This window comes from Lontra canadensis, unplaced genomic scaffold, assembly GCF_010015895.1.
Source record: "Lontra canadensis isolate GAN:19392208 unplaced genomic scaffold, GSC_riverotter_1.0 scaffold126, whole genome shotgun sequence".
Classification (NCBI taxonomy): Eukaryota; Metazoa; Chordata; class Mammalia; order Carnivora; family Mustelidae; genus Lontra; species Lontra canadensis.
In genome coordinates, this window is record NW_022631120.1 from 191,099 (window position 1) to 215,844 (window position 24,746).

The 24,746-nt window shown below is 54.6% G+C and overlaps 2 protein-coding genes across 3 annotated transcripts in view; both read left to right on the plus strand.

The window, feature by feature from the left end:
* The window catches only part of LOC116857809 (collagen alpha-1(XXIII) chain-like), a 74,515-nt gene extending 67,708 nt beyond the window's left edge, over nt 1–6,807 (plus strand). Inside the window, exons 22-28 of the mRNA XM_032842246.1 lie at nt 681–743; nt 832–885; nt 1,088–1,114; nt 4,136–4,189; nt 4,370–4,456; nt 6,258–6,296; nt 6,732–6,807. Coding sequence (XP_032698137.1) covers nt 681–743; nt 832–885; nt 1,088–1,114; nt 4,136–4,189; nt 4,370–4,456; nt 6,258–6,296; nt 6,732–6,734 — 327 coding nt within the window. The 3' untranslated portion in view covers nt 6,735–6,807. The remainder of the gene's footprint in view (nt 1–680; nt 744–831; nt 886–1,087; nt 1,115–4,135; nt 4,190–4,369; nt 4,457–6,257; nt 6,297–6,731) is intronic.
* Nucleotides 6,808–9,481: 2,674 nt separating this feature from the next.
* PHYKPL (5-phosphohydroxy-L-lysine phospho-lyase) overlaps nt 9,482–24,746 on the plus strand; it is a 35,212-nt gene continuing 19,947 nt past the window's right edge. For both annotated transcript variants that reach the window (XM_032842263.1, XM_032842262.1), the window contains exons 1-8: nt 9,482–9,576; nt 10,410–10,528; nt 11,554–11,713; nt 14,741–14,815; nt 15,427–15,514; nt 15,591–15,707; nt 17,160–17,242; nt 17,501–17,726. In XM_032842263.1, coding sequence (XP_032698154.1) covers nt 9,518–9,576; nt 10,410–10,528; nt 11,554–11,713; nt 14,741–14,815; nt 15,427–15,514; nt 15,591–15,707; nt 17,160–17,242; nt 17,501–17,726 — 927 coding nt within the window. In that variant the 5' untranslated portion in view covers nt 9,482–9,517. The remainder of the gene's footprint in view (nt 9,577–10,409; nt 10,529–11,553; nt 11,714–14,740; nt 14,816–15,426; nt 15,515–15,590; nt 15,708–17,159; nt 17,243–17,500; nt 17,727–24,746) is intronic.

Consider the following 24,746-nt stretch of genomic DNA (forward strand, 5'->3'; position numbering starts at 1 on the left):
CTGCAGATGCCCAACCTGGATAGTTCCAGAAAGCCTTGCTAATGGGCAGGGAGGGCCCCACACTTGGCCCCAAACCAGCTCTGGATTATCCCAGAGCCTGAAGGTTCTGGATCCCTTGGAGCCCAACCTCCCTGATGTCCTGGGACCATGTGCCCACCCAGCCCCACACTGGGACTCTTCTTCCACCTTGTCCCTCTGCCTGCACACTTGTCTGCTGCCTCCGCCTCCTTGGGCCACCCCACCTCACCCCCCCGACCCGCTTCCCCCGTGCCCCCCACTCACACATCTGTCTCTCAACTGCCCATAGCCTGGACATGAAGTCTTGGGTTTGGTGTGTATTACCTAATGTCATGTCCTCTGCTCTTAAATTAAAACCGTTGAGTGTGGCCTGCCCTTGTGCCTCGCGTGGGGGAGGCCAGCTCAGAAACCCGACTGGTCCTCAGCCCTGCTGCCGCTCAGCTGTGCAGCTGGACCTGTCCCTGCCCCTTGCTCTGCATCTCTTTACTCATCTGTGAAATGGGTGCAAGGAAGCCCATATGTGGGCTTTGGTTTGCACTAAAAAGAAACTGGGGTGTCTGTTTCTCTGCCCTGCAGTTCCCAGCTTGCACTCAGGCCCGAGGCTTTCCTGTCCTACTGTCTGAGCCCTTCCCCCGTGACTGATGTCTCCTCTTTGCTTCCAGGGCTTGGATGGAGCAAAGGGAGAGAAGGGTGTGTCAGGTGACAGAGGCCCCAGCGGCCTGCCTGTGAGTGTCATCATGAGCCTTTTTTATCTCTCTGGGGCACTAATTCCTATAACTGTCATGCCTCTTGACCTGTTTCTTTTCTACCCAGGGGCCAGCTGGCCCGCCAGGTCTTATTGGGCTGCCGGGAACCAAAGGAGAGAAGGTAATGACCTTCCTTTGATGCCCTCCAAGTACAGCTGCACATTTACAGTGTCACTCAGCTCCGGGGACTCAACCCCCTGCACCACACCATCCCAGGGCCATAAATCAGGCTTGTGGACAACTCACAAGGCTGAGCATCCCGGCAGTAGTGCTCCCAGCAACCCCTCCCTGGCCCCTGACATGTCCTCTTTGTCTCTCCTCAGGGAAGACCCGGGGAGCCAGGACTAGATGTAAGTATCTCATCATTCACTGTGATCAGGCTCCTGTGTATAGCTTCTGCACTTGCACTGGCCATACAATAACCTGATCTGCTGGGCTCGGATGTGACCCCCTTCCCCAGGGCTGGGACTGCAAACCGACTGGTTCCCCCTGTGTCCCCAGTGCCAAGTCTAGTTCACAACCCAGAGTAGGTACTTCATGGGTGGATGGATGGATGGATGATGGATGGATAATGGGTGGGTGAAAGATGGGTGGATGGATGGATTATGGATGGATAGATGTATGGATGGATGGTGGATAGATGATGGGCGGATGGAGGATGGGTAGATGGATGGTGGGTGGATGATGGGTGGGTGGGTCATGGATGGATGGATGGATTATGGATGGATGCATAATGGATGGATGGAAGATGGGTAGATGGATGATGGATGGATGGTGGATGGATAAATGATGGGTGGGTAGATGATGGGTGGATATATGGTGGATGATGGATGGAAGATGGATGGATGGATGATGGGTGGATGGTGGGCAGATGGAGGATGGGTAGATGGAAGATGGGTGGGTAGATGGATGGATGGATGGATGATGGTTGGATGGTGGATGGATAGATGATGGATGGTGGATGATGGATGGATGGGAGATGGGTGGGTGGATGGTGGGTGAATGGATGATGGGTGGATAGATGATGGGTATATGGGAGATGGGTGAATGGTTGGTGGATGGGTGGATAGATGGATGGTGGATGGATGGTGGGCAGATGGAAGATGTGTGGATGGATGATGGAAGATGGGTAGGTGGATGATGATGGATGGATGGATGACGGATGGGTGGATGATGGGCGGATGGTTGGATGAGGGATGGATGGATGGATGATGGATGAAGGACAGATGGATGGTGGATGGATGGATGGATGATGGGTGAAAGGGTGATGGATAACTGAATGGAAAGATGCTGCACTGGGACAGGAAGGTAAGGAGAGCAGGATTGCAATATCCTGGTGAGAGAAGATGAAGCTTCAGCTAGCACATTACTGTGGGAAGGAGAGGAGAGGAAGTATTAGCCCAAAGTTGATCGGATCAAGTGTCTTTGGGTTGCCAGCAATAGAAAACAGAAAACTGGCTCAAACTAACTCCTAATTTAAAAACCCAGAGGGACAACACACAATCCACACAACCCAGCCTCTCCTGCTTCCTTGTCCGTGCTTCTGCTGTGGGGGTGTTGTTTCAAATTAGATGTGGTGATGGGATGGAGGCAGTGGCCCCAGACTCACATCCTCCCAGACCCAAACCCTGGAGAAAGACTATGTGCTTCAGTCTCTCTTTTAGAAAAGTCTCATCAGTTCTCACCGGCCCCAGTTGGGTCAGTGCTGAAAGATCAACTTGGCCAAAAGAAATGCAGTGCCCTGATTGGCCAGGCCGGATCACGTGCTCCCTCTGGAGCTGGGGGTGGAGTCAGCAGATTTTAAGAAGGGAGGGTGGTCCCCAGGAAAATCCGGTAGCTATTACAGGGGAATGGTGACCAGAATCAGGGCTGCAGGGACTCTGGTGTCCTCCCTGGACTTGAAGGAGAGAGTGACCCCTTGGAGAGCAACTGTAGACACACAGAGTTTCTGATCGGGAGGATGGTGGTCCATCCCTGAGATGGGTCTGGAGAAGAAGCCAATGCCGGATCCTGTTCAGGCTCTGGACCAAGGGAGGTGGTGGGGGGTGGCCGCGGCTGCCTTCACAGCTCAGAGTGGCATCTCAAGGCCGGCCCACCTGCTCTACCCGGCAAGCCACTGGCCCCGCACCCGCTCCACCGGGCCAAGCCGCCGTGGGGATTCTGCTCGGGCTCCCCAGCCTCACAACTGGCTAGAACAGCCCCTCTCCGGGGAACCCCCTGGTCTCTGCTTCATCCTGTGTCCCTGAGCATTGGCCACCATCCTCTCTGCCCTCTTGCCTGCCCTGTTAGACCGTCAGGGAAGTGTCCCATTTGTTCCCGTGAGTTTTTAATTTATGGAGGTGACCGAGTGATGACCCAGAGAGGTCACCATTGAGGGAAGAATGGGTTACTTAGGTTTCCTAAGGGAAGGGCTCACCTTGCAATGCAGGGCCCCATGGGGAAGCACCAGGTTTGGTCGGGGGTGGGGGGTGAGAAAGGGGTTGGAGGACAGAGTTTTATGGGAGTCTCTTCAGGAAAGGCAGGCCGGACCCAGGAAACAGTTGAGAACAGGCGAGTATGAACAATGCCAGTGGGATCTGGGCTGGAGGGGAGGCCCAGGCTTCGGTCACCTGGCCTGGGGATGATTCCTGGCAGGGGAAGTATCGGCTTGTGCGTGAGAGGCAGATCAAGGGGGTGGTGGGGGATTGTTGGTTTACGTATGAAACCTCCTCCCAGACCAGGCCTTTGCTACCTGCAAGAGCAGGCATGAGGGAGGGGCAGCCTGTCCCTAGCCAGCAAGTTCAAGATCTCAAAACAGTCTGAGATCCAGAAAATAAAAAGGGGGAGAGGGTAGACACATCAGATCTGTTTGTCCTGTCCTCCATGTCCAGCAACAACCCACTTCCTAGAGGATGCTTAGAAATGTTGGTGGCAGGGGTGGACGGAAGAATGGATGGATAGGTGGGTGGGCGGGGAGGGGCTTAAGAGATTAAGCCAAAGTCAGAGAACAGAGTTTACCGTTTCTTAGTCTGGCAAAGATAGTGACACAAACGCCCACGAGTTCCCCGGGTCTCTGTCCCTAGCCACGCTTGGACCCGCGCCAGCTACATAGGACAGGAACGTCAGAGCAAACCCCTGGCCAGCGGCTCTGCCTGAGGGGGTCTCCAGAGAGCCCAGTGGTGTTTCCTCTGGAGGACACAGCGCTGGTGTCCTGAATGCATGCTCATCTCTAAATCAGCCTTGCACCCAGCCTACGTGTCCCCTAGGAGCTGGAGTGGGCCCAGTTTGTACCCTGACCAGGCATGGGGGCGGGGCAGTGACGGATGGAAGGGGCACGGAGAGGAACATAGAGCAAGAGCGAACCTCAGACCTCATGTTACTCCTTTTGCCAGGGGTTCCCTGGACCCCGAGGAGAGAAAGGTGACCGGAGCGAACGTGGAGAGAAGGTAGGGAGCCGGTGGAGAGAAGGGGGGCCAGCAGGAGAGGAGCCAGAGCAGAGGGAGGCTGGGATGGGGGGGGCAGAAGGATGGGGTGGCTGCCAGTTGGAGGCCCATCCCTCTGAGGGGTGGAAAAGGGGTCCTGGGCCTGGCAGCCACGGCCACATCCCCGTCTCCCTCCTTGTGCAGGGGGAGCGAGGTGTCCCAGGCCGGAAAGGCGTGAAGGGCCAGAAGGGTGAGCCGGGACCGCCGGGCCTGGACCAGCCGTGTCCTGTGGTACGTGTTGGAGCAGAGTGGGAGCCCCAACCCAGGTCTTCGCCACCTCAGGCCGGGCTCGGGCCGGTGTCTTCTCTGTCCTCAGAGCTCCCTTGCAAGTCCCAGAGACCACCATGTCTTGTCCCTGCCATCAGGGAGGCTCCCCTTGCTCTGGTCCTGACTCCCCTCCATGGGCATGGCTCAGGGGGACCCACACCGCTCCCCAGAGATGGAGGCTGTGCCCCAGGGCAGAGTCCTTGCTGGCGTCACCACCCCTCTTTTCTCAGCTTCCTTGGCCTAAAAGGGGGTTAGGACACCCTTCGCCCTCTGGGTGTGGGTCCCGAGGAGGAGGCTTTTACTGGTGTGGGTGGCCCCTCCAAGTCCGTACCTCTCCTCTGTGCGCCCCAGAATCCTTCCCTGCCCCCCAACACCTTCCTCCTTTCCTTCTCTTGTACATCATCAGCTCCTCAAGGCTCCCCAGACCACAGGCCTGAAGGAACCACAGTTCAGTTCCCTTCGCCGGAGGGCTGGGAGGGTTCCTGGGGAGCTCAGCAGAGACACGAAAGACAGCAGGGTGTTTTCAGACTCAAGACTGAGCAGGTAGCCACGCCCGGCCACCCCAGCCCCAATGCGCGTCGGCCGCCTTCCAAAGGGGATTCGGAGTGAGGGATCCCAGAGGCGGTCCTCATTCTTCAGTCCCCCATCCAGGCAGTAGGGGTGCTAATCTGTACTCCAGGGGCTTGATGAGTCAATGAGGAAAAGACAAGAAGAGCAGCATGGTAGGCATACACACAAAGTATGGGGACACCGGCAGGACGCAGTGGGCCTAGCCTTGCAGCTCCAGGCCCTGGGTCATTTAGCCTTTGTCTTTGAAACAGGAGAATCCCAAATGTGGAGGCAAGCGAGGGGCGCCGGGCTCCAGGGGGCCCTGCCCCGCGGTATGAGATCTGGCCTGCTGTGTGCTGTGTGCTGGGTGCTGGGCTGGGCTGGGGTGCCCACTGCTCTGACCGCCCCCCATCCTGCCTTCCCTTCCTTCTGGCCCCTCCTCCCCACTTCCCTCCGGGCCCTGGCCTGTGCCCCTGGTGGATGCACGGCAGTTCTGGGGGCTGTGCTCCTGGGGGTACCTCCAGAGTGAAGTGTTTCCCGCGCCAGGGTTACCCCCCAGGACTCTAGGCTGGTGGAGGTGTCTGCCACTGTCCCTCTCCAGCTCCCCCAGCCCTCCGGGCTGCCTGAGGCAACCCACCCCACCCCACCCTCCCTGGAGTCTGAGTGCCCCGAACCAGCAAGCCAGCGTTGGCTCTAATGGTACCCCAGATGACCCCTACCCCCCACCTCGCTTTCTACCCTGCGAGCCTCAGCGTGCCCCATCTGCCTCTCATACCCAGGCCCAGGGACCAGGACAGGCCTCGGGCATCCTACTTCCTGGACTGCCCTTCAAATGGTCCTGAAGAAACTCCCCGAGAGCCCTCAGGCCCCCAATGTGTGCGGCCGGAGCTAGTGTCAAGAGTGGCGATCTCCCAGCCAGCAGATTGTAGCACAATCCCCGATCCTCCCCGGTGGCACGGTTTTGTCCCCTGCTTCAGTGTCCCAACAAGCAAAGCCCTGTAGGGGCTTTGTCCTTAGCAAGGACAGTGAGAGGCCTGCCAGGCTCGTGACCCAACTCTTCAGGGGACAAACATTCGGGCCGTGCCTTGGTGGGGTCCAGGGGCCTCATGTGGCAGCTCCCAGGGCCGTTCCTCCCGACACCCAGGGCAAGACTGTATGGAGTGTAGGGAGATGACCAGTCCCCCAGCCCCATCACTGAAACCTTTTTGTTTTCCAGGGCCCCGATGGACTGCCCGTGCCTGGCTGCTGGCATAAGGTAACTCGCAGGAAAGAGTCTCTAGGACAGGCTGGGAGAAAGGGGACATTGAGGGGGACCCCCAGGGGCTGCTATCTGCAGCTCACCACACAGTGCCTAAGTAGCTGGGTTTGCCCGTGATGAGGCGACCCTAGGTTTGACTGCCCCATCAGATGGCCCAAGGTTTGGGGCTGTGATCCTGGGTGATTGTGCACAGCGCCCCCTGGTGGTCATTCAGGGCTCACTCCGTGCCTGGCCCAGCGAGGGCAAAGCCATCCAGACACCCTGGAACTTTGTCCTTACTGCCCCACTGAGAGTGGGTGGAAGCCCTGCCCAGGGATGAGAGGACTGGGGGCACGCCTGTTCTAGAAGAAATGTGCAGGACAGAATGCCCAGACCAGGACGGGGCCTCTGGGGCCTCCCTCCTCACCTTTGGGTCTCTCCTTTCTCTTCCAGTGACCCCCGCACCCAGCTCACAACCTGTACAGATACGTGTGGACGTTTTTAATTTTTGTAAAAAAACACAAAAAAACAAAAAACAGTAATATATTGATCTTTTTCTCACGGGAGGCACGACATGTGGCCCTCATAACATTCAAGAGGGTGCCTGGCCCAGCCCCAGAAATCAGCCTTTGAAGCTGGCAGGAAAGCAGGCCAGTCCACGGGAATCGCATACTCGGGGGGCAGCCATGGGACTTGGCTTCCCCAGGAAGGAGACGAAGGTGAAAGCGCCTGGCTCAAGAGAGGCTGCAAGAATGCTGGGTTGGGCCCTCAGCCACCTGATTAGCAGAGAGACTGCAACCCCCCAACACCCCCAGAAACTCCGGAGCCCTGGGGCCCGCTCCATCCAGAAAGGCCCAGGGCTTGGACAGTAAATGCAGCTGTCCCCGCCTCTCTGGCCTCTGGCCTCAGCCCCAGCCAGCTGCCCACCCCTCGGGGCCCTCTGGGGCCCGGGTTCCCCAGGCCAGGACAAGATTCCTGCCCAGCTGGATGCTGGGAGCTATGGGGAGAGCCCCCAGCGGGTCACGCTCCCAAGCGAGTTCAGTAGGCTTCGGGAACCCAGCCTGCTGTGAGAACACGTGGCCTCCAGCCCGGAGGAGAGGCCCAAGCTCTCCCACCACGACCTGTGGACCCAGCTGCGGAGAAGCCTCTTGATCCCCGTGATCCGCGAGTTCGGAGAACGGCAGGTCCCAGATGGGAGGGGCTGCTGCTTCCTGTGCCTCTCGCAGCACCCAGAAGAGAGTCATGATGGGACTTTGCCAACCCAAGGAGACCGGCCTGCGGCTCAAGAGTTTGAGTCTCACTGGCCCCAACTCTCCACCCGAGAGGACTCTGGGCAGCCTGCCAGAACTGGTCTTTCAGATGAGCCATGCAGACGAAGAGGGCCCGGTGCCCTGAGGAGAGGCCTCCCCACCTCAGACAAGGGTCCCCCAGCTGGCCACCTCCCACCCAGAGGCTCGCCTCCCTTCTCTGTATAGATGGATATCGCTGTGTGTAATAAACCCCAGTGTGTGTCCGGGTGTGCCTGTCCTTGCCGACTGCCCCTGGGCCCCTCTGGGTAGGGAGGGACAAGGAAGGGGACGCTCCCTGGGTCAGAGGCACCCCCGAAACCAGAGGAACAAACCAGAGGATTGTTCGGGGTGAGGACAAGGACAGGGTTTGAAGTTAGAAAGACAGACCCAAGGCCTAGAAACCTCCCAAATTGAACCTACTCGACAGTTTGTAATATGCTCCTCCCTCCATCCAGGCAACTCACTGGACCCCATAAGCAGTCCTGTGCAGAACAGAACCAATGTGATCCATGTCCCTGTTTCCACTTGATATATGAGGGATCTGAGGATCTTAAGCAAGTTAGTCACCTGCCCAGGGATGCACAGACAAGACAGGATGACAGGCCTGGGTTCTCGGACAGCCTCCAGTTTGTCCTTCCAAATTGTTTGGCAGGGCATGGGGTCTGCTAGGCAGTGTCGTGATCCTGGGTGATTGGCAGGCCCATCCTCCTGGGGTGGAAACCCCATGTTCCCCCTTCCCCAGGCCTCCCTGCACCTAGGGCCCGACAAGGCCATTCATGGCCCACTGCTACCCCCTTGTGGCCTCATACTGTGTATCATCAGGTCTGCAAATTTCAACAAGTTTCAAGGTACGCAGGGGGTGGAGTTCTCCAAGAGCTCGGCTTGGGGGCAGGAGACATGGAGAGTGAATGATGCGTTCGAGGTTCCAGCTGAGCTTCAAGGACTGAGAGCCTCGTGTCTCTCTGCCTCAGGCCACCCCCTTCTGAAGCGAGGGAAGCACATTTACTGAGCCCCACGGGGGTTTGACTAACCACAAGGATGATGCTCCCCTTTTCCAGATGAACCGAGGTGGAAGAGGAGGCTTACCTTACTGCGTGGGGGGAAGAGATGAAGAAATCAGCAATGAGGGAGCAAAGCAGAGGGCTGAGACTGGAAAGGCGGCAGGAGGGACAGCAGGAACCTCCCCTTCCTCAGCTAGCTCAGGCCTCAACCTGGGTCCCTTGTTCTGGGTTCGTCAAGGCAGAAAGTCCCGGAGCCCCACTCCAGTTGGGGTTCTTTCTCTGGTAGCCCAGATTCTCAGCGATTGCTGCTGACTCACTGGACCGACAGTCAGACAGAACCGAACTGCGTTCCAGCCTCGGCTGCCCACAAGCTGTGTGTCTGGGAGCACAGTCCCTGTCCTTTCTGGGCCCCTGGGTCTCCGGCGGGCCTCCCAACCCTCGTCCTGCCTCCACACTGCGTGTGTTCTCCTAGCGTTGATGCATCTCCGTTCACCCTGCCTGGATTGCAGCAGGTGCCATGACCCCCTCGGTCAGTCCCAGCAGTGACACTGCGCCCTCCTGCTGTTCCTCCTTGAGACCTGAAAGCCCTAGGTCGGCCCCAGCACTGACTATCTCATCTCCTACCCTGGGGCTCCTGCTGTGAACCAGGCCTCCGCTGGGTGCCTGGCACACATTCCCAGTTAACGCTCACAGGGGAACCCATTTTACACACCAGAAAGGCGACTCGGAGACTGAGCCCTGAGCTCAGAACTCTGTTGTCATACCGGGAAGCGTCTGGGTCATGGTGGAGCCCTCCCCAGCGAGGGAAACCGCAGGGGCCGGGCGCGGCGGGGGCGGGGCCCGGGCGCGGCGGGGGCGGGGCCCGGGCGCGGCGGGGGCGGGATTTGGCGGCCGAGGACGCGAGAGCCTTCTGGGCTCAGCGTCCCCGCGCGACCAGCCGCCGGGTGCCATGGCCGCCGTAGTGCGGGGGAAGGCCGAGACGCTGGCCCTGAGGCGGCGGCTGCTAAGGTACCGAGACGGGGGCGCGGGGCGGTGCGCGCACGCACGACGCACGCACGTCCGGCGCGGAGCCCAGGAACGCCAGCCCCGGGCCTAGAGCGCGCTCCCGCTCCCCGGCCCGCTGGCCCCCGCGGCCACTTCCCGCACCGCGTCCTCTCCCGGCTGTGGGCAGCTTTTGCCCCTCGGAGGAGGTCTCTGCCCTGGCACCGGGACGCCCTCCCCCAGGGTTGGCCCGCCCCCGGGACCTCCCGGGCCTGGCCTGAGGGTGACCCGGGAAGGGGCTGAAAGTTCGGACGAAGGGTGGGCATAGGGTGGGGGGCGCGTCGCCCAAGAAGCCTTAGAGAAAGGCTACCCGTAACCCGAGACGGGGACTCTGCGCGGCATTGGGGCGTGAGGCAGCCTCTGGCTAGAGCTTGGGGCTGACACCGAGCGGGGCGGCGGAGACCGTCGGGGGCAAGGACCGCTCAGGGCTGGGCGCCAGCCACCTGATGGGGGCGCCCTCCTTCACACCCATCCCAGCGAAGAAACACTGCCTGAAGGAGCCCCGTGGGTCCGGGGCAGCCACCTCTCCCTGGGCCTGTGCAGAAATGAGCAAGGCCATGTAGCCTTCCCAGGACTTAAACAGTTTCAATTTTAGCAAATTCTTACCGATGGGTACGTCACTTTCCTCCTCTCCAGCCACCGGTAGGGGCCTAGAAGCAGGGAAACACCACTGTGCCCTTCGACCTTTTGTCCCTTCCAGAAACGGGATGGGGGAGAGGGTAGGAGGGGGGAACTGTGGTGGGTGGACTTTTCCCTTCTGGTCTTCAGACGTGGCTGTCCACTTCTTGCTGTCCCCACAGCGATTCTTGCAGACTCTTTTACCCGGAGGATCCTATTAAGATTGTCCGGGGCCAGGGACAGTACTTGTATGACGAAGAGGGAGCAGAATACCTCGATTGTATCAACAATGTGGCTCATGGTTAGTATCATCCCTCAGGCTGGCTGGGAACCCTCTGAGGCTGTGAACCTGGTCCCAGGGGGTCTTGAGATTGCAGACAGCTGTGGAGAACTTGGACCGAGCTGACCAGAGGAGCCCTTTCTGGTGTGACTACTCTAGAGTTTCCAAGCGGGAGCTCTGCTAAACCACGCAGGAGTCAGAAACATGTCCAGTCCCACATGGGACTGATGGTGAGCTCAGAGCGCGTCAGTCAACCTGGCCATGACCAGGTACACAGCAGGGCCCCAGCCAAGCGCTGGGGGATCACAGCAGGGCGTCAGCCCCAAGGACCCTCTCAGGGGTAGACAAGGAAACTGAGGTAGGAATTCAGTTATCCAGGTGGGGCTGCCAGAGCTGGTGGAACGAAAGGGAGTCTGTGACCCAACAGACACATCAGGGGTTAATGAAGTAGAGGTTAGAAGTGGGGGCTCTGGTCCAGACTACCTGGGTTCATATCCCTGCCCTCCACTTACTTTACTTGGGCAAGCTCCTTAATTCTCAGTGCCTCATTTTGTTGATCTGCAAAATAGACATGATCCTACGAGCTACTCGCCTCAAGGTGTTTTGGAGAAACCCGTGAGTTAATTCCGATAATTAGCTCTGAGTGTGTTTGGCACATGGCGAGCCGCCAACACGTGTTCACCGTTATAATCCGCGGCTGTTGGCCATCAGCATTTCCTCCAGCCCCTGATGACTTGTGGAAGTCAAGCCTGCCTGTGGACACTCCCCATGTTCCCATCTTTGTCAAGCAGGCCTCAAGAAGCTTCCCTAAAAACATGAGTTTTCTAGATAGGGTTTCTTCTGCCAGAATCTCAGGGACACCTTTTCCAGGTCTTCCTTTCCAGAACAGGCCTCTCTGCCCTCCCCACCTTGAGGCGTCCCTCTTCCCTCCCCATCTCTCCCCTGCAACTGCTCTTCTCCAGCTAGGTTTATGGCTTGGGGCTGGGGGAGGTCCGGTGGAACCGGCCAAGCAGAGCCTCTGTGTGACAGCGGTGGCTCTCCCCCAGTCGGACACTGCCACCCTCTCGTGGTCCGGGCCGCGCACGGACAGAACCAGATGCTCAACACCAACAGCCGCTACCTGCACGACAACATCGTGGACTACGCGCAGAGGCTGTCAGAGACCCTGCCGGAGAAGCTCTGTGTGTTTTATTTCCTGAATTCTGGGTAAGTGGACTTCTGCCATCCCTTCCCCTTCTCCCTCCGCCACCCTGGGCCAGAGGGTGAGATGGTGAAGACAGAACTGCATGGGCGAAACTTTGTGTGGTGGACCCAGTGTGTGCTGGGGGAGAGGCAGCCTTGCCCCCGCTGAGCCTGTAGACCTCGGCCTGGCTCTGTTGGATCCAGTTTTCTGGTCTCTTCGTTAGGCATGCCATAACCTCTGTTCCATGATCGTCCTTGGGGCTTACCTGGGTTATAGGTTTCTTGATTTGTGCTTTAGGAGTACATCGGCACAGACACCTGGGGGGCTACAGCCAACATCCCCTTAGGTCACTCCCTAAGGAACAGAAACATCTGAAGGAACAGAAACATTGAGGGGTCCCTCACAGAAGTGCAGAATTCCTAAAAGGGGGGTCATTGTCTGGAGGGGAAGTAAGGACCGTGATGAGGTCAAGCAGTGGGGGGCCCTGGGCATGCGGCGAAGGTCAGGGAAGGCTGCCCTGAAAGAGTGCCGTCAGGCACAGAGCTGATGAACAGGAAGGAAGCTGCCCCCCCTTTTGGAAGTGACCTCGTCAGGGTTCCTCAGCACACGGAACAGCCTGTGCAAAGGGCCTGTGCACACTTGAGGACTTGAAGGGAGAGGAGCTGGTGCAAGCGGACACACTCTAAGTGAGGAGTTTGTTTTGATCCTAAGCATTGGGAAAGCTGTCAGAGAGTTTTAATCAGGTAAGTGATGTCACTGGGGCCAAGGAGGAGCGAGAATGGGCACGGTTAGGCACCAGTGGTGACAGGTGATGGTAGCTCACACCCAGAGTGGCAATGGAGGCAGAATCGTCAGGCGATGATGATGTGTGCACAGAACCAGCCTAACCTGCCTGGGAGAACACATTCCCACAAACCCCACCCCTTGGCACTTGGATCATAACGATAAGTACTGGCATCATCGTTTTCCCCTTCACGCACCAGTCTCTGGTCACTTCTAGGAAGTGAAATTTCCCATCTTCACTTTGCAGCTGAGGAAACAGTAGTTCAGAGAAAGGATCCGGGTTGCCCGGGGTCATCCACGGGGGTGAAGGCAAAACCGGAATCAGAGCATCTCCGGGAAGAGTGGAGAGCTGGGCCCAGGAGCCAGAGCTTCCTGGGCTGGGACATTTGCTGGTTAACTCCACCGCACTCAGACTGGATTCCAGTGACTTCCGTGTTGCCAAATCCAATGGTCTCTTTGCTGCCCTCATCTTACTCTCTCAGCCATCGAGCCGGCGTGAGCACTCTCTGGAAACGCTCTCTTCTCTTGCTTCCAGGACGCTTCGTGCCCGGGGTTTCTGCCAGCTTCTAGGCACGCCTCCGTCTCCTGTCTCCTCGGCCGAATGCTCCTCTCTTGCTCAGGGCCCGTGCTGAGCAGCTGTCTCTCCGAGCCTTCTCCCTCCACGATCTCCTCCATTTCTATGGGCTTACACAGCGTCTGCGTGCGGTGATTCCCGAATTTGTGTCAGGCCCAGATGCTTCCCATGTGTTCCAGCCTCAAGGTTCCAGCCACCCACTTCTGGACCATCTCCAACTTGATGTGTCCAAAAGGAGTTGGTTGTTTTCTGCCAACACCCGCTGTGGGACTGTGGCCCTGGCTCTCCTGGGATTTCCCAGGAGGATATCCCCCTCCCACTACTGCCACCCCCACCCCGTCTCACCTCGTAAAGGCGGCACCATCTACGTCTCTGCTCCAGGCAGGACCCACACACCCTCTCCCAGGCCCCCATCATGTGCCCGGGTTGTCTTCTACCTCCATCCATCTTTCTGCTCTCCCCCCATCTCCTACTGTATTAGCCCCACACAGCCAGAGGCTTCCTCCCCAGGTGGGAACTAAATCTTGTCCTTTCTCCAGTTAAAACTCTCCAGGGACACCTGGCTGGCTTGGTCAGTAGAGCATGTGACTCAGTCTTGGGGTTGTGAGTTCGAGCCCCACGTCGGCTGTGGAGACGACCTAAGAAAATGAAATCTTCAGACAACAACAAAAACTCTCTTCAGTAGCTTGACATAGCACTGATAAGAAACCCAGCACCTTCCAGGGCCCTGTGTGCAGGGCCTCTGAGTCTCTCCCCACTTCCTCTCCTGTGCTGCCCCCAGCCTGTGCCATCTCAGTTCCCTGAGCACACTTGAGCACTTTTCCTGCTCAAGGCCTTTGAGCGTGGTGCTCACACCACCTAGAACCTTCCCCTGGGGCCTCAGTTCAGGTGGTGTCTCCACAGAGTTTCTCTGACCCCTGTATTTGGCTGGGCTGCCGTTTAACAAAACACCACCACAGACTGGGAGACCTAAGTGACAGGAATGTATTTCCCCTACTCTTGCTCTCCAGTGTCTAAGAAGAAGGGGTCAGCAGCTTTGGCTTCTCTGAGGCTCTCTCCCTGGTTTATGATTGGCCACCTTCCTGCTGTGTCTTCCCTCCATCTTCCGTGCCTGCACACCTCGTGGTGTCTCTCTGTCCACAGCTCTTCTTAGAAGGACCCAAGTCTGACTGGCTCAGGGCCCAGGGCCCATTCTCCCAGCATCATTTGAATCACCTCTTTGAAAGCCCTGTCTCCAAATACAGTCACATTCTTCAGTGCTAGGAGTTAGAGCTTCAGCATAGGAAGTTTGGGGGACACAATTCAGCCTCTCCCACCCATTTATCTAAAGGAAGGCCCTGTGTGGTTCTCTTGGGGGCATTTAGCAAAGTGATCATTCTTTCCTTGTTTTGGTTTTGGTTTTGATTTTGTTTTGGCTTGGCTTTCAAGACCCACCGTAGAATGTAAGTTCCAGGAGGGCCAGGACCTGTTTGACTTACTGCTTGCTCCCCACCCCCAGCTCATTGCACACAGAAGGCATTTGATAAAATTTTCTTTGAATGAATGAAGTCGAACGACTCACACATGGTGTCCTGAGAATCTTCTTGTTGCTGGAAGGGCTCCTCATTCCCTCCGGGTTTCTCTGTAGGAAGCACGTATCCAGGAGGAAACCTGTGGGCAGCTGTCTGAGCAGTGCCCTCCTTTTTTGTCATAGGTCAGAAGCCAATGACCTGGCCCTGAGGCTGGCCCGCCAGTACACGGGACACTGGGACGTGGTGGTGTTAGACCAGTAAGTGCCCTTTCCAGAAGCCTGGGCTCACCACTTAACTGGGGGTGAGCGAGGCTCTAGCCTTAAGTGCCTCGGGTAGGGGATGAGGGGCCTGGGCTCGTGGAGGGAAGCATGAGGACCTGGCCATAGAGACATCCCTACACGCACCAGGGGGCTCTTCCCCACCCCCCCAGGGCCTCTCTTCTGGGAGTAGAGGATGCTTTGTAAGGAAGTGAGACTTGGCCCCACAGTTTAGGTATTAAAACTGTCCTGACGGCACTGAGTGTCTGCTGTGCGCGAGGCCCAGGCCCAGGGCTGGAACATTACCCCACTCAGGCTTCATTATAGTTCTGTAGGAGAAAACCCCCACCCCCCCGCCCCCAACTTCACAGAGGAGAGCACTGAAGCCACAGAGGCCAAATGATCCGTCACCATTACCTAGCTAGTAAGCGGCCTCGCGGGAGGTCTGGCTCCCGGGCTCCCGGGCCTGTGCTGGTTCCCAGCTCTAGGACTTGGGGGGCTGTGTCACGTTGGTCTGCCCTGAGGCTCCTGAGGTGGGGAGACTGTTGTTGGGGCCGGGCCACGGAATATGGGCCACCCGGGCCTGAGCCACTCCCCCTTCTCCTCCTCAGCGCTTATCACGGTCACCTGAGCTCCCTGATCGACATCAGCCCGTACAAGTTCCGGGACCTGGATGGCCAGAAGGAGTGGGTCCATGTGGTATGCACTGCCCAAGCGGGCACCAGGTCGGTGCTCCCCCCGAGCCTGGGTGACACGACGCTGTCACTCCCCACAGGCACCTCTCCCAGACACCTACCGGGGTCTTTACCGGGAGGACCACCCCGATCCAGCAGGGGCGTACGCCAGCGAGGTGCAGCGCGTGGTGAGCAGCGTGCAGGAGAAGGGCAGGAAGGTAACACACGTGCACAGTCCCCAGGAGTGGAACAGCAAGCACCGGGGCCCTGAGGATCCTGGAACCAGAGCCCACCTTTGAGGAATCTAGAAGGTTTAGGTGTTCTGCAGAGAGTTTAGCTAAAGACCTGTACTGGATGTGACGGGGCCAGGGGCCAGGGGCCAGGGCTGGACTGGTGTGGGCGTGAAGAGGGTCCTTGGCGGAGGTGCTGCCTGATTGCAGTGAGTGGGGGGTGGCACTCAGTGGCCAGGGGTGCAGGGAGGAGAGGAAAGGCATGCTGAGCAGGGGGGTGGCCTGCAGGGGTGGACCCTCACTGGTGTGGGGCCCGGCTGAGCTGGCAGGAGACAGGCCCGGAGAGGCAGGCAGGACCCCTGTGGCAAGGGACCACAAGGGCTATGTCGAGGGGCTGGAGGCCACCAGGAAGGTCTGAAGGGTGTTCAGAGGGAGAGTGACAAGACGAGGGTGGAGGGCATGCCCGTGAGTGGAGCCGGCGCACCGCCGGGAGGAGGCCACACGCAGGGTGTTGTGGTGGACAGGGAGTGCAGGGGCAGAGACTGGAGGGGTGTGTGCTCCGGGGGAGCCGTGGCCGGGGCCACAGCAGTGGCAGGGAGTCAGCGAGTGGTGTCAGGGCTTTCTGGAAGGCCTCGCTGATGCGGTGACAGCTGAACGCAGGATGTTTGGCCAAGACAAGCAGGCAATGAAGCCAAAATGATGGGCAGGACCAGATCAGGGGAGCTTGGCGTGTGTGTTTCAGATGCTTGGCCTCCGCTTACAGAAAACCAGAAAAGTGATGGCTCTGGGCCAGCAGGGGTGGCTGGTTCCTACCCCATCAGCCCTTCCCCTGGGCCATAGTCTCTGCAACAGGTCCGAGACCTGACACCGCTTAGAGGTCATGGCTGGGAGAAATGGGGTCACTGAAGGGGTTTAAACAGGACAGTGATGAGTTCAGTGACTGAGCTGTGGATCGTCCTGGTGGCCGCTGGATGACGGACTGACTGCAGGAGGCATCCTGTTAGGTGACATCTGCAGGAGGTCGAGGCAGGTGTGTCCAGGTGGAGGGGAGGCAGGGGGTGCACAGACGGTAGAGAGGCAGAGGCCATGCTGACCGATGGATCACGGAGGGGGGCCGCGTTTCTCTCAGTGGGGTGATGGGAGGCCCCAGGTAGGAGCAGAGAAGGAACAGGCTGATGAGGGAGAAATCAGTGCCTTCATCTGGGACGTGCTAAGTATAAGGAGTCTGGAGAATTCCATGCGGTAAGAGTTGGTTTGCAGCCCAAAAGAAAACCTGGTCACAGACCAGCTGTGATCTGGAGCCCAAAGGGGCCACACAGCGATGCTGGGGACTCGTTCGTCCTGCTAGGAGCCAGCGCTGAGCCAGCACCGGCAGGATGCGTCTAGCATACCACCCAATGCCTCCCCAGCGGTGTCCCCAGCATTCTGTCTCCTCCGCAGATCGCAGCCTTTTTTGTGGAGTCTCTGCCCAGTGTTGCAGGGCAGATCATTCCCCCGGCCGGCTACTTCCCCGAAGTGGCAGAGTGAGTAGCTGGGCGGGGGTGCCTCAGGGAGGGCAGGGCTGTCCTGGGGCTTCCCGACCTTTGTTCCAAATTCCAGCCTCAGCCTGGCCTTTTGGCCAGAATTTTGAGAAGAAATGGTGGCCCCAGGAAAGCCTGCCACCTGCCTAATGCCCCCACCTCACTGCTGTCAGAGCCAGGGTTCAGAGTCCAAGACCCCGAAAGCTCCCGGTCTGATCCCTCTTACCGAAGACCCCGTCAGCCATCTGTCCTCTGCCACAGGCACATCCACAGGGCCGGAGGGCTCTTTGTCGCAGACGAGATCCAAGTGGGCTTTGGCCGAGTAGGCAAGCACTTCTGGGCCTTCCAGCTGCAGGGAGAAGACTTTGTCCCCGACATTGTCACCATGGGCAAGTCGATTGGCAATGGTCACCCGGTAGCTTGTGTGGCCACAACCCAAGCTGTGGCAAGGGCCTTTGAAGCCACCGGCGTCGAGTATTTCAACACGGTGAGTAAAGGCTCTAGGGCAAAGGAGCTCCGTAGGTTCTGCTAGGCCCCACCCTGCTTGTCAGTGAGCAAAGGCCCCCCGGCCTAGCACGGTGCCCCAAGCGGAGACTGCTAAAATGCTGTCCTTGGGGGTTACCACAGGTCAGAGGAAAAAACATACGGCCTTAAAAACTAGCCTCAATCCAAAAGCTGTCACAAGAGATCGTGCCTTGTAAAGTATACAGAAAGAATACAAGAGGCTGTCCCTCCGTCCCAGCAGGGGCGACCCGCTCCGCGCCAGGCCTTGTGCCTCAGCCGACGGCAGATGTGTGCGGAGCGCCCCCTCTTCAGGGGCGGATGGTCTGGGAGCAGAGTTGACATTCCAGTGGGAGCTTCAAGGAGGACATGGCCCCCTGGCCTTGGGGTAGGCTGGAGAGCTTTCCCTAAGTGAAAGGGGTCCTTGTGTTGGAGGAGAAGCCTGTTTGCCGGCTGAGAGAACACGCAGTGGGTGAGAGCAGCATGGTGGTCACTGACTGGTCTCGAGGGCAGTGAGGAGCCATGGAAGGGTTTTCACTGGGGTTAGAAGGATCTCAGGCGATTAGTGTGGAGAGAGAACCAGAGATGCAGGTAAAAGAGGAGGAGGCCCAGATCTGGGCACCGGCCACAGGGAAGAAATAGGAAGGGAGGGTGTTTTAGGGGAAGAAGTACTCACTGTGACTTCCCACAAAAAGAGCCAGTTTGAATTGGAGACGGAAACGTGTCGGGATTAGGCAAGGTGGTCAGGAGTTGGCAGAGAAGGTCGTGAAGTGTGAGGGTTGACAGTTCAGCAAATCCTCACTGGACGCGCAGGGGACACGCAGACAGAGCCTCTGCCCAGCACAAGCTCCCTGTTGGGGGAAGACAGACCTGGATCAGGGAGGCGTGGAGAAGGGCTCGTTGGAAGGGGTGTGATGTCTGCTGTCAGAGAGCACGGGATGCCAGGAGGGATTGGGGGTGGGGTGGGAAGGAGAGAGGAGGTGTGGGAGGAGCAGCCCTGGGGGCAGGAGGGCGCGTGTTGTGCTGGTGAAACAGCGACCAGTGGAGCGTGAGCCCGCTTGTTTTGTTTCTTTGTCTTGACCTGAAGTTCACATAGTTAGATTACAGAAACCTCTGTCCCTGCACCGTCCTCGCTCTGTGAACCGGTTAACTGGTTACTTTGATTAACCTCACAAGCATCCAAGAAGCCATCGTTTCAAGTAAAAGTTGGGCCCTGGACTGTAACCTGCATCTACCTATATGGCTGCTCCCCCCCACCCCCGCCCTCCCATCCAGCCCGATAATCTTCTCTGGGTTCATTGTACCTTAGAGTTAGTTTTGACCCCTATAAAAAGTGTGTCATACTGTGTGTTCTCTTAGGGGCTTTGTTTTTCCACCTAACATATTACTGAGTCCACATGGCTTGTCTGATACTGCACTGTGTGAACGTGCTGTGACTTACGTGTCCCTTCCTGCTGATGCGCTTTGGGATAGTTCCCGGGGTTTTCGCTGCTCTAAACTATTTTTATAAGTTTCTGTTGTGCACGCGCAAGAGTTTTTCTTCAGGATAGACCTTCAAGTGGACTTGATGGATCATGGTCTGTGTTCACTCCCTGTTTTTAAGAGATGGTGACGTCTGTCTTCCAAAGTAGCTCACAAGTTAACTACCAGTGGCGGATAGAGATTCTCTGGGTCTGCTTCCTCTCAAACACCTTTTACTGTTCACTGGGCTAGTGGGGTGTAGAGTAGTACCCCCTCAAATCGGAGAGTGGTCTTGACATGGCGTTCCCTGGCTTCAGATTATGTGAAACATCTCTCTGGGTGGCTTTTTTTTTTCTCTTATTTTAATGTAATTCCAGTTAACACACAGTGTGCTGTTAGTTTCAGATGTACAGTGTAGGGATTCAACACTTCATACGTCACCCGGAGCTCTTCACAAGCGCCCGCCTCCGTCCCCTTCACTGATTTTGGCCATTCCCCACCCTCTCCCCTCTGATAACCAGCAGTCTGTGCTCTGTAGTTAAGAGTCTGTTTCTTGACTTGTCTTTCTCTTTTTTTTTTTTTTTTTTTTGTTTCTTAAATTCCACATGAGTGAAATCATACGATATTTTGTCTTTCTTGGGCTTATTTCGCTTAGCCTCATACTGTCTGGTTTCATCCATGTCGTTGCACATGGCAAGATTTTGTTCTTTTTTAATAGATAAATAATATTCCATGTCATATATATACACCACCTCTTCTTTATCCTTTCATCAGTCAGTGGACACTTGGGCTGCTTCCCTATCTTGGCTGTTAGAAATAATCCTGCTATAGACATACAGGCGCCTGTATCCCTTTCAGTTAGGGTTCTGGTGTTCTTCTGGTAACTGCCCCATAGTGCGATTGCTGGGTCATAGGGTAGCTCTATTTTCAAGACTTTGAGGAACCTCCATACTGTTTTTTGCACTCCCACCAGCAGTGCATGAGGGTTCCTTCTTCTCTGCATCCCCGTCAACACCTCTTTCTTGGGTTGATTTTAGCCATTCCGACAGGTGGGAGGGGACACCTGCTGTAGTGTTGATTTGCCTTTCTCTGATGATGAGTGATGTTGAGCATCTGTGCATGTGTCTGCTGGCCATCTGGATGTCTTCCCTAGAGAAATGGCTTCTGCCCCTTTTTAAATTGGATCATTTGTTTTTGGGGTGTTGAGTTTTATAAGTTCTGTTATCTATTTTGGATATCTTCATATGTATATTGGCCATATGTTTCCTCTTCTGTGAAATGCCTGTTTTTGCTTTTGCCCATTTTTTGATTGAGTTACTAGAGCTTTTCTTATTTATTTGTGGGAGTTTTGTGTTCCTCCGTATGTGCATTTGTTTATGTGTGTGTGTGTGTGTATACAGAGGAACGCGTGCGTGCACACACACACACATATTCTTGATATTCTTTTTTTTTAAAGATTTTATTTATTTTATTTGACAGAGATAGGCAGAGAGGCAGAGGAGGAAGTAGGCAGAGAGGCAGGCAGAGAGAGAGAGGAGGAAACAGGCTCCCCGCTGAGCAGAGCATCCGATGCCGGGCTCTATCCCAGGACCCTGGGATCACGACCTGAGCCAAAGGCAGAGGCTTTAACCCACTGAGCCACCCAGGTGCCCCTATTCTTGATATTCTTGATATTAGTCCTTTGTTGATTGTGTAGGTTGGATCCCTCAATTTTAAGGGGATCCTAAGGTCAAAACTGTGAGGACCGGGGCACGTGGGTGACTCGATCAGCTAAGTGTCCCACTCTTGATCTCAGCTCAGGTCTTGATCTCAGGGTCATGAGTTCAAGCCCCGAATTGGGCTTCAAGCTGGGAATAGAGCCTACTTAAAAAAAAGTATAAGGACCACTGCATTATTCACTTCTAGGTTTTTTAGATTTTTTTATTGTTAACTTCTGACACTGAGGTCAAAGGTCATGTCTTACACGCTACTTATTCTGTGAAATGTGTTGAGGTGATTTGTTACTTGATTATTCTACATGTTCTTAAGAAAAATGTATATTCCCTAAATGCAGAACTCTGTAAAATGTCTCTTAGGTCAAGCTTGTTAATTGCATTGTTTGAATCTTCTATATTATTGCTGGGGATTTTTTCTACATAACCTATTAATAAGTGAGAGCTGTGCATAGAGATCTCACAGTGATGAGAAACTGATCAGTTTTTCCTTGTAACACTATCAATTTTTGCTTTACTTCATATATATTGACGATATACATATTTTTTATTTCTGTATGTTCATTGGGAATTGAAAATTTTTTTTTTTTAAGATTTTAAGTAATATCTCAGTCACTACCACTGAAATCAAGAGTCCTATGCTCCCCCTACTGAGCTAGCCAGGCAACCTGGGAATTGAATCTTTTTTTTTTTTTTTAAGATTTTATTTATTTATTTGACAGATAGAGATCACAAGTATGCAGAGAAGCAGGCAGAGACAGAGAGGAGGAAGCAGTCTCCTCACTGAGCAGAGAGCCCGATGTGGGGCTCAATCCCAGGACCCTGAGATCATGACCCGAGCCAAAGGCAGAGGATTAACCCACTGAGCCACCCAGGCACCCCATGAATCTTTATTTTTTTTTTTTAAAGATTTTATTTATTTATTTATTTGAGAAAAAGAGAGACCGCATGAGCAGAGGGAGAAGGAGAGGGACAATCAGACTCCCCTCTAAGCAGGGAGCCCAATGCAGGGCTCAATCCCAGGACCCTGGACTCATGTCCTGAGCCGAAGGCAGATGCTTAACGACTGAGCCACCCAGGTGCCTCTTGAATCGGGCTCCCTGCTCAGCAGGGAGTCTGGTTCTCCCTCTGCCTCTGCTGCTCCCTCTGCTCTCTCTCTGTCTCAAATAAATAAATAAAATCTTTTTTAAAGTGTATCATACTTTTCTGTCTCTTTTAATCCTTCCTATTTTATTTTAGTGTCTGTATTAAAAGTATTTCATCCTGGGCTGCTGGGTGGCTCAGTGAGTTAAGCATTTGTTGGTTAAGCGTCTGCCTTCGGCTCAGGTCATGATCCCAGGGTCCTGGGATCGAGCCCCACATTGGGCTCCCTGCTCAGAGGAACCTGCTGCTTCTCCCTCTCCCTCTCCCCCTGCTTATGTTCTCTCTCTCTGTCAAACGAACAAATAAATAATATCTACCCCCCAAAAAAGTATTTCATCCCAGTTATTTTCAGTGCAAGCCTTTATATTGCCTTCTAAAATCTTGCTTGCCTAGGAATATTTTTATCAGGGCCTCATATTTAAATATTTTAGCTAAATATAAAATCTAGGTCCTCTGTTCCTCCAACACATTAAAAGTATATTTCATTGTCACCCTACGTGTAGTATTGATGTAGGAAAAAGCTGAAACCATCCATTCTTTTTCAGTTGAAATATAATTTACATACCCATATAATTCACACTTTTAAAAAGGAAGTCAGGGGGCGCCTGGGTGGCTCAGTCGTTAAGCGTCTGCCTTCGGCTCAGGTCATGATCCTGTCCTGGGATCGATTCCCGCATCTGGCTCCCTGTTTGGCGGGGAGCCTGCTTCTCCCTCTCCCACTCCCACTGCTTGTGTTCCCTCTCTCGCTGTGTCTCTTTCTGTCAAATAAATAAAATCTTTAAAAAAAATAAAAATAAAAATGAAGTCAGGAGCTCCTGGCTGGCTCAGTCGGAAGAGTATGCGACTCTCGATCTCAGGGTCATGAACTCGAGCCTCAGGTTGTGTGTAGAGATGACTTCAACACATAAATAAATAAACTTTAAATACAAATCCAGTAGGTTCAAATTCATGTACAAATCAATGGTGTTTGGTTACTCACCAAGTTGTGCAACCACCACTACCACTACTGTCTTAATTCTGGAACATTTTCATCACCAAAAATGCAGCCCCATTAGCAGTCATCCCCCCTCGTCGTCTTCTCTCTGTAAGTCCTGGTAGTCACCTTCTTTCTGTCTTGATGGATTTGTCTATTCTTGACCTTTCATATAAATGGAATCACAAAGTGGCCTTTAGTGTCTGACTTCTGTCACATAGCCCTAATACATTCAAGGTTCATCCATGTTCCAGCATGAATCAGTACTTCCTTCTTTCTTAGGGATGAATGGTATTCCCATTGTATGAGTGTGCTACATTTCACTTATCCCTTCTTCATTTAGCGAACTGTTGGGTCGTTTCCCCTTCTTGGCCATTATGAATAATGCTGCAGTAAACATTTGCATATGTGTGTTTGTTTGGACACGTATTTTCTGCTCTACTGAGTATGTCCCTGTGAATGGAATCGCCAGATCATATGGCAACCCTAGGCTTAACTTCCTGAGGATTGACAGACTTTTTTCAAGTAGCTGTACCACTTGACGTGCCCACCAACCGTGTACCCTCGTACGCTCCAACTCCTCTGTATCCTCTCCAGCATTTGTAAGTTCCCGTCTTTTATTATAGCCACCCCAGTGAGCACAAAATAGTATTTCATTGTGATTTGCGTTTCCCTCGTGGCTAGTGAGGTCGAGCATCTTTTTATGTGGTTATTGTCTGTTCGCATATGTTCTTTGGAAAATGTTACTCACATCCTTTGCCCGTTTTTTAAAAAATATTTTATTTATTTATTTGACAAAGATCACAGGTAGAGGGGCAGGCAGAGAGAGAGGAGAAAGCAGGCTCCCCGCAGAGCAGAGAGCCCGATGTGGGGCTCCATCCCAGGACCTTGGGATCATGACCTGAGCCAAAGGCAGAGGCTTTTTTTTTTTTCTTTTTTAAAGATTTCACTTATTTGACAGAGAGAGAGATCACAAGTAGGCAGAGAGGTAGGCAGAGAGAGAGAGGGGAGGAAGCAGGCTCCCTGCGGAGCAGAGAGCCGGACGTGGTGCTTGATCCCAGGACCCTGGGATCATGACCTGAGCCGACGACAGAGGCTTTAACCCACTTGAGCCATCCAGGTGCCCCGCCCATTTTTAAATTGGGTTACTTGTCTCTTTTTGCTGAGTTGTAAGAGTTCTTTATCAGTATTAATCCTTTTCAAAGAGATAATTTGGAAATATTTTCTCCCATTTCTGAGTTGTCTTTTCACTTTCTTCATAGTCTCCTCTGAAGCGCAACAAAGCTCCTCTTGTTGGAGGCCAGTTTATTTCTTCTTTGCTCGCTAGTGCTTTAGAGTCTTATCTAACAAACCACTGCCTAATCTAAGGTCATGAAGATTTACACCTTTGCCTTCTTTTAAGGATTTTCTAATTTTAGCTCTTAAATTTGAGTCTTTTGTTTATTTGGACCTAATATTTTGCATATGGATGGGATGGGGGTAACTTGACTCACTTGTGTGTGGATGTCTGCTTGTCCCAACACCATTTGCTGAGAAGACTGTTTCTATCCCATTGAATGGTCTTGGCACCTTGTGGAAGTTGACCAGCAGCAAAAGCTAAAATAAGCAAATTGGATTATATCAAATTAAAAAGCTCTTTTGTACAGAGAAGGAAACTATCAATAAAACAAAAGGCAACATAATGAATGGGGGAAGATATTTGCAAATCAGACATCTA